We start from the raw sequence: 14,569 nt of genomic DNA on the forward strand, positions 1-14,569 counted from the left end.
CTATTTATACATTGCAAAAACTGTATTGAGTTTATTTGAGGAATCAAGAGGGGAAAGTAAGGCAGTGGGCCACTTGCAGGGCTTCCTTGGGGCCAAGAGGAGGAGGCCACACATTTACAGGGTAACAACCCCCAAAACAGGCTGTTCTTTTTAAAGTCTTAAACTTGCTATAGGCTTAGAGTTAAGGAGACCCATAACTTTGTAGAATGGTACTATTCTCATGTGTAAAGTTAGGCACATGTTTAACTGTCTGCAGGCTGTGTAAACACACCAGCATGAGTACTGCTGGAGCTCTGTGACTGGTATAGATTAAAAGATTTTTTTTTTTTTTTTTCAGATTTAAAATATTTGAAAATAAATTTACAGCATTGAAAATGGTTGGATTTTATGCACTTAAATCTCTTAGCATTGACTATAGAATATACATTTTATTGTGACTCTGTTTGTCCTTATACACAGGAAACCCATGGATCACCACACCAAATACCCTGATGGAACTTGCTTTAAATACGGGGGGGAACCTTCCACTGTACAACCCTAATTGTCACCTAATACCCCACACTAAAACAGGGTATCATTAAATTAATGTGGACGGTCAGGGCAAAGGTTTGCCATAGGGTGAAGTGTAGCTTAGAGGTAGACAGGAGATTATATTCAGTGGACTATGGATCTGATTCAGTATGGGGAATCCTTTGTTCTTTCTGTGTATAATTATTCTACATGTATCTCGGTGATGGGATATCTTTTCCTGTTGTCTACTGATCTTCATGTTAGAAATGTCCTACCCAAAATTTCTGAATTTTGTCTTGCCTTGTGCAAAATACAGCAAAGGTAGTGCATCTATTTTAGAAAACCTACATCTAATTTCATGAAATTGGAATGAATAATATTTAGCATTTGTGTGATACTATATAGTAGATATTATAATGCCTTCCTCAACCTTCTTCCTCAGTTTTCCCATCTGTTAGTTAAAGTGCACAGAGGGGATCAATGCTGAATCAGGATTAAAACTGATGAAGTTGGGTCACTGGTAATACTTGTGCTTTTGTCTTTATATGTTTGGGGAGAGAGTGATAATAACATCTTATGAGTTTGGGAGCAATTTAGGACCTCAGTGCTCGTCCAGGGGCATTACTGCAGTGTGTAGCTAAAAGGCAAAATGTAGTTTTTCCATAAAGCAATCTATGTACACAAAATTATATTCCTCTGCCTCAGAGGAAAAAGAAACATCTTTTGTTCTGGGCTTTTGTGCTCCTTAATTTTGTATTGCACTTAAATGCCACGTGTTAGGTACTAGTTTAAAAAAAATAAAACAAAAAAAACCCGAATACTGACACATTCCACTGTAATGGACAAGGTCTATGAATTTAGACCCATCAGTAAAACAAACACATGAGATTGACTCATTTGTATTTGAATCAAAGTTATTACCTTTACATGACTGTATGGTACCTGTAGCAGCATTCTCGTCAAGTTCACATAACCAGTGTTTCCTGTTTTTATTTTCTTAATAAGGTGCAACTTGTGTCTTAAGAAAGAAATTCTCATGTAGTCAGTTCTGGAGTGACTGCAAAAAGTACAATGTGACTGTTATCCAGTATATCGGAGAACTTTGTCGTTATCTTTGCAATCAACCTGTGGTAAGTGGAATTAAAATAATGGTTATCCTAGCATTTGGTTATTCGCTAAACTTTACTTGCATGCTAACTGTTCTAGCTATATTTACATTAAAAGGGAAATGTGAACAGTAATTTAAAAGAAAAAAAATGTCCCCTCCACCCCTCTTTCTGTGCAAAGTTGCTGATGCATCCTTGGCTGCCAATAGATTCGTGCTGGGAATACTGAACTGGCACCAAGGAGTTGATACCATGTTTAAAGATGTAAGGGGGAAAATGTTCAATGAGACAGAAAACTGAATCAGTTTTATTTTATTTGGAAAAGAAAATGTTCGTGCTAAAACTTTAGCAAAGGATAAGTCTAGAGTACCTACATTAGCATTCATGCATTTTCAGAGTCTTGGTTCTTGTGATCTGCTTGAATAGACAATATCAAGTTTTGTAGACTTACCTAGTTTTGGCCCTATTAGCTTTATTTTGGCTTGCGGAACATGCATGCACATAGGCCATCCCTCTGCTCTGTTCTTGAAGGTTTTATAGGGGTCAATACAGTTCAAAAGCTCAAGAGAAAATTGTTTTAAGTTCCTATTAAATTAGTTTGCCCTTCAGACTTTTCAGCCTTAAGAGTGCAGACCAATGTGTCTACACCTTCTAGAGGTACACATGGAGGGAAGAGGGAGCCTCTCCCTCCTCCTGTCCTTATGCAGCAGTTGGGCAAAATGGGAGTTCTTGATCTCTGTGACTGCAAGGTCCCTACAGGGAGGTGTTACCATCTGCACTAACCTCCACAAAGGGGAAGAACCATGAATTGGCTAGCAGAGTGAACACACTACTCCCAGGTCTGGAAGCCATCGTGTCTGAGCTCCAAGTGGGGCAGAGTAGTGACTATCCACAATCCAGCCCCGTATCTTTAGCACGTTGGTGACTAACCAAAACTTCCAACTGTGTAGAAACTGAAAAACTTAGCATAGTTAAGTCCTCAGCTGTATCTCAGCTGTAAGTAATATATAAATATTATGTCCAAAAATTCAAGTACACTTGACATAATATAGGAAACAATTTGTTACCATCCACTAGCGATATTAGGTTTGCACTCTATTGTGTACATAACTCCTATTAGCTCTCATGAATTACATATGTAGGTTAAAAGCTGATATAGCATTTTAGCTGGAAGCTGCATTCAGTGATTGTATTAAAATCAGGGCATTACATTATGCATGTCTAAAAAGAACTTTCTGATTTGCTTAAACAGAGAGCAAAAGAAGGAAGACCCAAATATTTAAAATAAAAATGCATGTTCAAGTCAGGGATTTTGACTGAGATGTACATAAAAGTGCATGTGTACTCCTGAAAATATGGGCCTGAGTCTTTAATTCAGTGTGTAAAAGCTATTTGAGCAATAATTGAAAATTTTTGCTACATAGGGAGGTTGGGCCATCTCTGGTGTAAGTGGTCTCAAGCATTTAGTGGGATTGCACTGGTTGTAAAGTAGCCCAGAATCTGACCCTTTACATTAAATAACAGAGCCTGTGTCTTAGGTTTTTATAAAATTGTATCTAGCATATGACATAGTCGAGAGTTCTGTAAATACACATCTATATAATAGATCTGGGTTCATTATTTGATATCTGGATAATAAAGTTGGGGATGGATTCTTTCTTCTTTGTACCTGTAAAATGCTATCAAAGCATAACAGCAGTATTTTATATCCTCTTTCCACAGGTGTAAATGAATATATAAGGTATCTGGCAATGGGGGTGGAGGGTGAAAGGGCTTGAGGGTATCCCACAGGGAGGAATTCCCAAGTGCTCCTTCCTGAGACCAAAGGGGTTTTTTTGCATTTGGATGGTGGCAGCATTTACCAAGCCAAGGTCAGAGAAAAACTGTAACCTTGGGAGTTTAATGCAAGCCTGGAGTGGCAAGTATTAATTTTTAAAATCCTTGCAGGGCCCCCACCTTCTGTACTCAAACTGACAGAGTGGGGATTCAGCCTTGACAGCCTTTTGTGCCCTTGAAAATCTCCTCCTTGTCATGCAAGAATTATTTTAAATTGTTCTTGGGACTCCAAAAAATATATATACAATTAGTAAATTTCCCTGTCATTTTGTAGATTTTGTTTAGCAACTTAAATTTAAAGAAAATATGGTGAGATATTTATTAATATTAACTCCTCCAAATTAACATGAAAACTCCTTTCTAATCCAGTCATCTGTCAGTGATCTTCCAAAATAATCAGCACTGACTTCAGCAGTAGTTTCTGTTAACAGGAGAAGAATGTGAGCCAAGATTATTTTTCAGCACTATTAACAATTTACTTTTAGGGCCCAATCCAGTGCCCACTGAAGTTACTGGAAAGACTCTCTCATTAACTTCAATGGGCATTGGATCAGACACTTTAGTTTTCACTTAGGTTTGCTACAATCAGTAGCAAAGGCTATAGTAACTCAAAATAAATAAATAATAATAAATAATATATGGAGATATCCTATCTCCTAGAACTGGAAGGGACCCTGAAAGGTCATAGAGTCCAGCCCCCTGCCTTCACTAGCAGGACCAAGTACTGCTTTTGCCCCAGATCCCTAAGTGGCCTCCTCAAGGATTGAAGGGGACCTTTGGGGTCTGATGTAGCCTCTGAATAGTACAGGAGTGTTGGCCTATAAATTGACGCTGTTGTTTCACTTTGGAAAGTCAAAATCTGAAGAAATGTCTACACTGTGTTTGAAAACCCGTGGTAGCAAGTCTGAGAGCCTGGTTCTACAGACTCAGGCTTGTGCATGAACCAAAATCTGGCTCTCGTAGTATGTGCACGTTGCATTTTAAAACCTGGGGCCGCAAGTGTCAGAGACTGATCTACAGGTGCTAAAAACATTAGTGTAGACATTGTGGCTCAGGCTGGAGCTCGGGCTCTGAAGACCAGCCCCCTCCCCGGGCTTCAGAGCCCAAGACTGAATGTCTACACAGCTGTTTTTAGCACCTGTAGATCCGACTCTGACACTCGCGGCCCCAGGTTTTAAAATGCAATGTGCACATACTACGAGAGCCAGATTTTGGTTCATGCTCTGACTGCACTTCAGCGGTGCAAAGCGGCCCTAAAGCTAGTGGAGCCAACCTCCTGAAGATTTCCCCTTGCACATGTGAATCTTTGAGTGGTGTAGATTATATTGGAAAAGGTTCAGAAAAGGGCAACAAAAATGATTAGGGGTATGGAATGGCTGCCATATGAGGAGAGATTAATAAGAGTGGGACTTTTCAGCTTGGAAAAGAGACAACTATGTGGGGATATGATACAGGTCTATAAAATCATGACTGGTGTGGAGAAAGTAAATAAGTGTTATTTACTCCTTCTCATAACACAGGAACTAGGGGTCACCCAATGAAATTAATTGGCAGTAGGTTTAAAACAAACAAAAGGAAGTATTTTTTTTTTTACACAATGCACAGTCAGCCTGTGGAACTCCTTGCCAGAGGATGTTGTGAAGGCCAAGACTATAAAAGGGTTCAAAACAGAACTAGATAAGTTCATGGAGGAATAGGTCCATCAGTGGCTATTAGCCAGGATGGGCAGGGATGGCGTCCCTAGCCTCTGTTGGATCACTTGATGATTATCTGTTCTGTTCATTCCCTTTGGGGCACCTGGCATTGGCCGCTGTTGGAAGACAGGATACTGGGCTAGACGGACCTTTGGTCTGACCCAGTATGGCCATTCTTATGTTAGAACCACTGTTCCAGCTCCTAATCCACTCCTCCCTCCTGTATGCCAGCACAGAGGATGTTCCTGGGGAAAAGGTGGCATGGTCTGGGAGTCCTCTGGCCAGCACTTCCCAGCTGCCAGAATGGTATCAGATGGAAATGATAGTGTTTTATATCCACTTCACACAAATGCAAATGATTACACAGGATGCAGTACACTGGACAATTGGGCACAAGACTATACTGGAAGTCAAACCTACCAAGAAGGTCACCATGTAAAGCTGGTTCCTCTTTACTGCATGCTCTTCTGTTTCTCCCTCACCCCCCTCCTTACTTGGTTTACAAGTTCAGCAACTATCCTCTCAGCCAGTTAAGTTCCCCTCTCTCCATCCCTCAGTTGCTTGACTTTGCTGAAGAGTGCTGCTTGATTTTATTTCAATGGCAGTGGTAGATTTATTTTCATAGACAAAAACAGGCACAGCCAAGTCTTTTCTTATTCTTTAAATCATCTATGATCATTACAAGCTCCACAGAGCCTTAGTTTTTTAAAATTAATTTTAGTTGTAAAGTTTCTTTCCTCGTATGGAATTTGACACAACAATAATAACTACACTGAGGAGAGACTACACCTTCTAGGACTGCATTTCCCCTCTCTGTATCGATATGAACTCACACTTCCATTAAATAGCTCCTACCAGCATATGGGCATACATGTCTAATTCCTTGGCCCTGGCACATCCTAAACTCTTCCTACCAGTGTACCATTTACTTAATTTGCAGGTCAGATAAAGAAAATCCTAACACTTATCTTCAAAGAGTTAACCTTATAAACTGAATCAGTTCTAAAGTTTTAGATTGTAGTTGGAAGAAAACCTGTAATAGTTTACCATGTTAGAACTGGAGGAGAAACATGTTCATACAAATAAATAGTATGAGTAAAAACCTGTTACTCCATGTAGAGATATATTCATTAATATTTTCCAAGTGAATGAAATTGTTTACCGTGTCATCTCAGTTTCACTAACAAGTACTATTATTAAAAAAAAAAAAAATCTTAGCACCGGTAGAAATCTGGCTTGCATAAGGAAAAAATTCTGTGCTGGTATCATGTGGGTTAAAGAACAAGGTTGTCATTGCTGTATGTGAAAGACCTCCTAATTAACCCCTATTTAACATCTATCACATCTGGTAATACAATATTATTTAAAAGTAATACTAAATTAAAAATAACCACAGCTGGGTGAAAATCTTTGAAATTTGCAGTTACAGGAGATGGCCTATAGGCACCAATGGGACCCATAGTAAACAAGGAGCTTTTCCTCTTCACTTGCTCATAGGTATAACCTGGAAGCCCAAGAATCCAATCTTGAGGACTCACTACCCTGTCTTCTGAGGCTGCTGAAAGCATTTTGGTTTGAGTACTAGTAGGGATCCCTGTGACTGAGATGTGAACAGGCAGGACTCATCGATGATCTCCATCCTGTGAAGCTGTTGTTATGCTATTTTTCACTAAATATTTGAAGATTTGTTTTTTCTTGGTGTCTTTTCTCTAGCATCAACTCTTGTGAACAAACCTTTTCTCAGCTCCAACCTTTTGACTTGCTGAATCCTTCTCACGCATCTGCAACAACTCTTGCAGTGAGAGCTTTCCTGTGCCCTAGTCTGTATGCAGTGCTTTAGCAACCTGCAGACCTGTGAAAGGCCACCTGTTACCAGAATGCCTCAGTCACCAGCTCTCCCTTCTCCACTCAAGGGAGCTTGAAATGTGCAGCTTTTGCTAGAGTTCCTAACCAGTTATTGTCTACACAGCTTTGTTGTTCCAAATTCCCCTCTCAGCTTCTTCATCTCCTCAATAGAAGTGTACTTTAGCAAATGCAGCAGAGAGCGGTATCTGTATTAATGTACTAATATGGATACTTTAATGAAAAAGGTTAGTCATAAAACTAATAAGTGTTCTTCCTGTCAGGCTCCATTGAAAGCCTCTTTGTTGAAAGGGCTAAGTGCTTTGACAAATCTCAGAATGGAGTATGGTATAGGTCAGCTACCGCCTCCCATTTCCCCTGTAGGTTCTGAGATTACTTTTACAGACCATGTTGATATTCCTTCCCTAGAAAGTTTTCCCCATGGCCAAGGCTTAGAGTATGCAAAGCCTATATAACGAATTTTCAGGGTTTTTTTTTTCTCAGCCTTGATGTTATGAGTTATTTAAATGATATTTTGACTTGTGGAGCTCTTGTACTGTTGCTAGGTAAAAGAGGTCATTCCATTATCCACTTGCATTGTCTCCTGGGTTAAATCCCTACCTTACTTCAAACCCCCAACATTTATTAATTTAGAATTCTTGTATTTTCAGTACTTAAAAATGAGACCTGTAGATATTGGCTAAGTTTTCATCTAGATCTCTACTTCACAACAGTCTAACTAGAAGAAATGTATGGCTAATGACCCTGGACACTGACAGTATGTCTACATGTCTAACAGCAGTGAGTCTGAGCCTGGGTCTACAGAGTTGGGCTTGCACTACGGTGCTAAAAATAGCCGTGCAGATGTTCAGTCTCTGGCTGAAACTTGGGCTCTGAAGCTTGCGGAGTGTTTCAGAGCCTGAGTTTGAGCCCACGCCCAAATGTCTACACAGTGATTTTTAGCATTGTAGTGCAAGTCTGAGCTGTAGACTCAGCCTCTGAGATTCAGTGCTCTAGGTGCTTTTTTTTTTTTTTTCTTTTTCTTTTTTTCTTTCTGTGTAGACATATTCGGGCTGGACTTCAAGATCCAGTTTGACCCAGGCTCCTTTCAATGGGATTAAATTCTCTGTAATGTTTTTAGAAAAGATGCTCAAGGATAAATTTCGTAAGGATTAAAACTATTCTGCTTCAGAACAATGAGTTAGAAGGGAAAGGCAACTAAGTTAATGCTGACAGGATCAGCATTCATTCCCTGCTGAAAATCCAAATGTTGAAGTGGAGAAGAACATACAGTGGACAGACATCTTTGAGCTAACACTCCTTGCCACTCAGAAGAAGAAAGAAAGAATGGGTGGACAGTGCTTCCTCATTCTGTGCAAATCCACTTGCTATGAAGGTATGACATGGACCTATGTTAGACAAAGTAATAACACAAGAACAGGAATGAATGTCTCACTTTCGTCCAGTAGTGTTGGAACAGTTTTTATGGTGGGGGTGCTGAAGGTGGAAATCATGTATTTGGGTTATTACTTTAAGCTAGGGGGTGCAACAGCACCCTTAGTTCCAGTACCTATGCTTTCATCTGCAAATTTAGTAGAGGTTTGCCCAGTATCTTGCAGTTTAAAGATTTGAGGGTTGTTGTGTTTTATATATAAAATGTGTGTGATTACAACATAGCATGGCCTTGAGAATAGGTGAGTATCACAGTTACAAGGCTTGCTGCACCTCTGTTACCTTTCTGGTCTCTGTGTACACTCCCTCAGATCTTAGGTCTCCTGCTTTTACCTATCTCAGGGGTGTTTTACAATCTGTTTTCAACACTCAAGATGCCTTTCCTTTTTTTATCCCTCTGTGTGTTTCTCTCTAAATACAAAGCCCTTTTCCTAATTGCACCTTTTGGTGCAGTAGGATATAGACAATCCTTGCAGATTGTCTCCTTGTGGCTCCCTGGCTCTGTTTTCTCCCCACCTGGCACCCAGCAGGAGAGCTGGGAATTGGAGTGGTTGGTACTCCATCTATTATTCTTTGCTGATGTAATGGCCCATAGAGGATTGTTACAGCCCTGAGACTGCTTAGTTGCACCAGAACCAAAATCCACAAGACAGCTTAAAGTCATCTTTTCTTCCCTCCCACTCATCATTTCCTGCACCCAAAGTAGGAAAGGTAGAACAGAGAATCCAGTCTCTTGGGTTTTTAATGCAGATGTTAAGTAAGATTTTATATTACTACAGTTATGTAGTTCCTTCCACACTCATTTAATCTCCTGTTGATTATAGATGACAGTCTCATTTATCAGTTACCTATCCGCTTACTTAGAATAAAAAGGACATCATTATAGAAAGAATGTCTGAGGAAGAGTCCAGCTGTCTGGGTATCTAGCAATAATAAAGCAGATCTGGACTTGTTAACTAATTACTACAAAAATGTAACAAACATTCATAAAGGAGAAACATGTTTCCAGAATTTCAGTTACATTAAATACCAGCAAATATCATATGATTAAAGGAACTTTGGCAAAGGCTCTCAAGAGACATCCAGCTATTTGGTATATGTGCATGCTTTCTTGTGTATTACTACTTTAAAAAAAATAATAGTTTAAGGCCAGAATGGACCATTATGATAATCTAGTCTGCCCTCCTGTATAACACAGGCCATAGAACTCATTTGTTGCATTTTTGCCTTGAATTATATTGTAGGCTTTCTGCCGCAAGGACTTCATCTATTTGTGTCTTTATTAGATCCAGACTGTGGCCTGTAGGTGCTGCCCATAATACCAGTAGTTAATAACTTTAGGAATGTTAATCTATTCAGCCTCTCACAATACCCTATGAGATGGAGTAATATTACTACATTTTATAGGTGAAGAAATAGAGGTATGGACTGGTACAAAATACCTTGTCCTATGGTCAAAAGTCAATGGCTGATCCAGAACACTCAACTTCTAGTTCTGTACTTTTACCTCTAGAGTATACTCCCTCTCTAACAATTTAATGTGAACAGAATATCATAAGAACCAGGTACTTGTGTACTAATTGTAGTTCTGTATCTTTGATCTATAATCATTTACTCTTCAATATTATACAAAGTCTTTAGAAGGAATACAAATATTATTAAGAGTAATTTTACAGATTGCTGGGAGATAATTTTCCAAACCATGGGCCCATTTCTACAAGCCTTACTCATCAGAAGAGTCCTATTGAAGCCAGGCTTGGGACTGAGTTTTAAGTTACTATTGAAAAATATCAGATTTAAGAGCACAGTTAGAGAACAAAATCTTTTAAGGCAATAGCTCTATACATCAAGAATATACTCAGCAGACAGTAACATCTGGTGGTGTAGCACAGAATTTAAAACATTAATGCATATAGTGTGGATATGCATGATTTCTGTAAAGCTACCTTGTAAATACAAGAATGTAAATCTCGTGATCTATCCTTCACATTTTAGGATTCACAGACATCTCTTTTAGCAAGTACAAGGGATGATGATGATGAACTCCTGACCCTATTAGTAATGCTAACATTAATAAAATGGTAGTTTACAATGTTTTTGACCTAAATAACTTGTCATGAAAGCAAAAGTGAACAACTTGCATTAACACTCCTTTAGTTCTACTAACAAAAGACTTCCTGATATTTTAATTGAAAATATTTGGATGAAATTAAAGAGGCTAGATGCACTGATTTATAGCATTTGAGGATCCAGACTGACTTCAGTCTAGATTTTTGGAACGATGATGGTTTACACCAGTTTAAGATTAGTCCCAAGATGGTGTATGTCTGTATGTGGTGGAATTCTGGAAACTCCCATAAAATTCTGGAAACCCGTACATGGGTTCAAAGCCAGATTTAGGGTCAGGCAACCCAGGTCACTGCCTGGGGTACCAGGCTCAGAGTGCTGTAAGGTATTCAGAAGTTTAACAAATGGAGGAGGTGCCATTTGGTCTAGGGCTGGCCCTGCATGGGTTGGGGAAAGAGAGGGAGGAAAGAAAAACACCCCTGTTCTGGAGCATATTGTGGGATTGTAGCACAAACCATCTGTGGCCAGCTATTTCCTTCTGTGAACTGGAATAACACCTTTTGCCTCTCCACTCTCTCTGATCAGGAGCTCCCACCCATTGGATCTGTGAGTGTGGATTCAATGGCCTATGCCTACCTCAATCCAGCATTTCCTGCTACACTGGCCCATTCAGAGCTGACATGAAGTCAACTTCATTAGCATGCAGGAGTTCTCCAGTTGCTCCACCTGCACTGCATGCCCACAGAATGTCTCCAGGAAGCTTTTGTGGCATAGAGGGTCCTCCCTTAATGGGTTATTGTCACCATCATGCACTTGACTAAATTACAAGCCTTGTAACTTCAACAATGAAATCTAATTGAAGTGCGTGGAGCTGGACTGCAGGGATGGTTGAATGGATTGCTTTTAGGACAGCCCCCACTTTTAGGAAAGGTCACTGTCCAGCACTGGGCTTTGGTACCTCCATGTGACTCCTTTATGCCTTTGCAGGAATTTCTAGATACTACAGAAAAACATTTCCTGAAATCTAGCAGCCCTGTCTTGTACTGTAGATGGCATTAAAGTTGTAGCCACAAAGGGCTGGTCTACACTACTGCGGTAAATCGATCTAACTTACGCAACTTCAGTTATGTGAATAATGTAACTGAAGTTGACGTAGTTAGATCCACTTACTGTGGTGGCTACGCTGTGCTGTGTCAATGGGAGAGCATCTCCCGTCAACTTCCTTTATGGTTCTCTGGGAGATAGAGTATACAAATTGATGGGAGAGTACTCTCCCATCGAATTAGCGTGTCAGACCTGCTAAATCGACACTCGCTGCATCAATTGCAGCAGTGCCAATCTACTGGTAAGTGTAGACATGGCCAAAGAGACATTGGACCAGATCCCCAGCAGTATCTGTGTTTCTTCTCCTCCTGAGAATCTGCCTGTGCAGGAGAGATCCTCTGGGGCCTAGATGCACTGAGTTTAGGGCCACTTTATATTGGAGCAGTGCAAAGCAGCCATAATGAGGCTGAGGATCAAGACCACTGATTCCACTATTGATACTGGATTTGCCTGGTGGAAATAAGAACCAGAGCCTGGTCCCTTGTGTGGAATTGTTCTTCAGCATACCATCAACAAATTTGTCTTTGTTCCTGAAAAGTATAAATGGAAACAGTTACCTGTATCTAACTTGATCTCTAAAGAGCGTCAATTTTCCTTGGCTTATGAATGAGCCATTCAATCTATGTATACTTTTTTCTCTCTCTCTCTCTCTCTTCTGTTCATTGTTGAACAAATGATCTCAGTGAAAGGAGTTCTTTGTTTTGTTTTCAGTGGGGTGTTACCAGAATTCTTTACATTTGAATGACTGAGAAATCAATGACCTCAGCAAGGGGTAACTGTAGTTCAGCAACTGACACATTAATTTCAGTGTAGCAATGAAACTGAAAGAAAAATAACCAATTCTAAAATAGTTGCTACTTTAAATCAAATTGACTTATCTATTTCAATTTTATAGCATTCAGAGTGTGAATAGTTTTCTAGAAGCAAAATGACTCACAAAGCTTTTCTACTGAAATTCAAGATGGCATTTAAACACTTTTTTTCAAAGTATATTGATAGTCACAAGCTCTTCAGTATTTGGTAAATTTAAAATACATGTAAAACCTCATTGCATCTCTCAAATATATGAAAGTCTATATTATGGTATGTGAAATTTGACAGTCAGGCACTCATTGCATCACTGCTGTATTTAGACACTATTGTTGCTGGTAACACCCTCCATCCGCTCCATCATGCTGAATAATGCAACACATGTTGAAACAAGATCACAGAGCTGCAAGGGTAGGAAAAGAGCAAAGTTGTATGTGACTTTATAGAAATGGTGGTTACCTAATTCTTACTGCAATGAGGTCACCGAGCAGTAGGGAAAGGTAAAAACATGGATGTGGTAAAAGCAAACTAGAACAGATTAATGGAACAGGGATTGTAACAGGATGGTGGATGCTTTAGATACTTGTGTGGTAAGAGATGCCAACATGTACGAAATGTGGATTTATTTCTGGTTCATTATTTGTTTTGGGAACCCCACTTCAAAGACATTGCTCTTCCTTCATAGTGAGTTATCCATTCTTAAAGGGCATGGGGGGACGTGGGGGGGAGAGAAGAAAAATGTGCACTTTTGACACACACAGTGGAATATAATTTCCACAGTTCAAAAAGGAAATTCAGAGTTTACTTTACTGAAATACTCATTTTCTCCACCAAAGTGTGCTGAGGTCTAACAATGGAGCTCCATATAACATGCATGGCAAGAGCTTGAAATTGCTTCCCTGTTTTCTAAAGCAGCCAATGTTAGTAGTGTTGTCTGACCCCAGTTCATCACTTATCGAGAATGCAGCAATGCATTAGATTTTGATTTATTTGTCTATAAAGAGTATTATAGGTGAAGCTGGTATGATTAAGGCGGTCTTACACTTCCCATGATAAGATCTTATTTTCAATTGCTTATAACATTGCCAAACTTTAACTGTCTGGGCTGAAATTTTACATGCCATATGTCCGCCTCAGTCTGACTTTAATTTCAGCCAAAATACTCCAGCCATTTCCAAGATCAAGCTGGGGAGGGAATACATTGTTTGACCCATGTTAAAAAAAAAAATCTGGTGACCTTTTCTTTGAACCAGTGGTAGGGCTCCTGTGCTTTGAAGTAGTGAGTTGAAATTTAAGTGGAGTCTGACCGTTTGCTGTGCCCATGAAAATGTGCCTAAATTTGATGAATTTACAAGTCTGGAAAAAAATGCAGTTTGCACATGCTTAGAGACTACTTTGATTTAGCAGCTAAAATCTAAGAAGACTCTGTTCTCACTGAACGTGCTTGAGCCTCTCACAGCTCCTAGTGCTGACCAGACTCCGGAGGCATCATCCCTACACAGCAACTGAGCATGCTCCAGCTCAGGGCCTGAACTGGATGCTCCAAGCCATGGTCAGGCTTGCACTGAAAACGAGAGCCAGGAGCTTGATCTCTCCTGTGCTCACAATGACTCCCTTGCTGGCACCCAGTGGTGTGGATGAGGGATTTGCTGCTTCCAAAAAACTAGTACACCCCAGTTTACTAGATCCACCTGGGATCACTGCTCCGTGTAATATACAGCACTTAGATATGTTTATAGTGAAATCAAATAAACGTTTGTTTAATGATAAACAAATAAAGAGGGGAGGGTCCCAGAGCCTAGGCTCCAGCCCAAGCCTGAATGTCTATGCAGCAGGGTTTAGCTCTGTAGCCTGAGCCCCGCAACCCTGAGTCAGCTGACCCAGGCCAGTCATAGCCACACCATAGGTCTTTTATTCCAGGGTAGACATACCCCAAGTCTCCAATACATTCTTTGTATGACTATAATTGTTGCAGTTTCACTCTAGCAATACTAGAGATTGCAGTGAACAAGGAGGCTAAAATAATCCAAGTAACATTGAACAAAATTTTGAGATTTAAAAAAAAAAGTTTGCAAGTAGGGCTGTCAAGCGATTAAAAAAATTAATCATGATTAATTGTGTGATTAAACAATAATAGAATACCATTTA

General features: G+C 39.8%; 1 protein-coding gene across 1 annotated transcript in view; it reads left to right on the forward strand.

The window, feature by feature from the left end:
• SLC27A6 (solute carrier family 27 member 6) overlaps positions 1-14,569 on the forward strand; it is a 61,689-nt gene that overhangs the window by 12,105 nt on the left and 35,015 nt on the right. The window contains exon 4 of the mRNA XM_065406422.1: positions 1,516-1,640. Coding sequence (XP_065262494.1) covers positions 1,516-1,640 — 125 coding nt within the window. The remainder of the gene's footprint in view (positions 1-1,515; positions 1,641-14,569) is intronic.

This window comes from Emys orbicularis, chromosome 6 (genome assembly GCF_028017835.1).
Source record: "Emys orbicularis isolate rEmyOrb1 chromosome 6, rEmyOrb1.hap1, whole genome shotgun sequence".
Taxonomy (NCBI): domain Eukaryota; kingdom Metazoa; phylum Chordata; order Testudines; family Emydidae; genus Emys; species Emys orbicularis.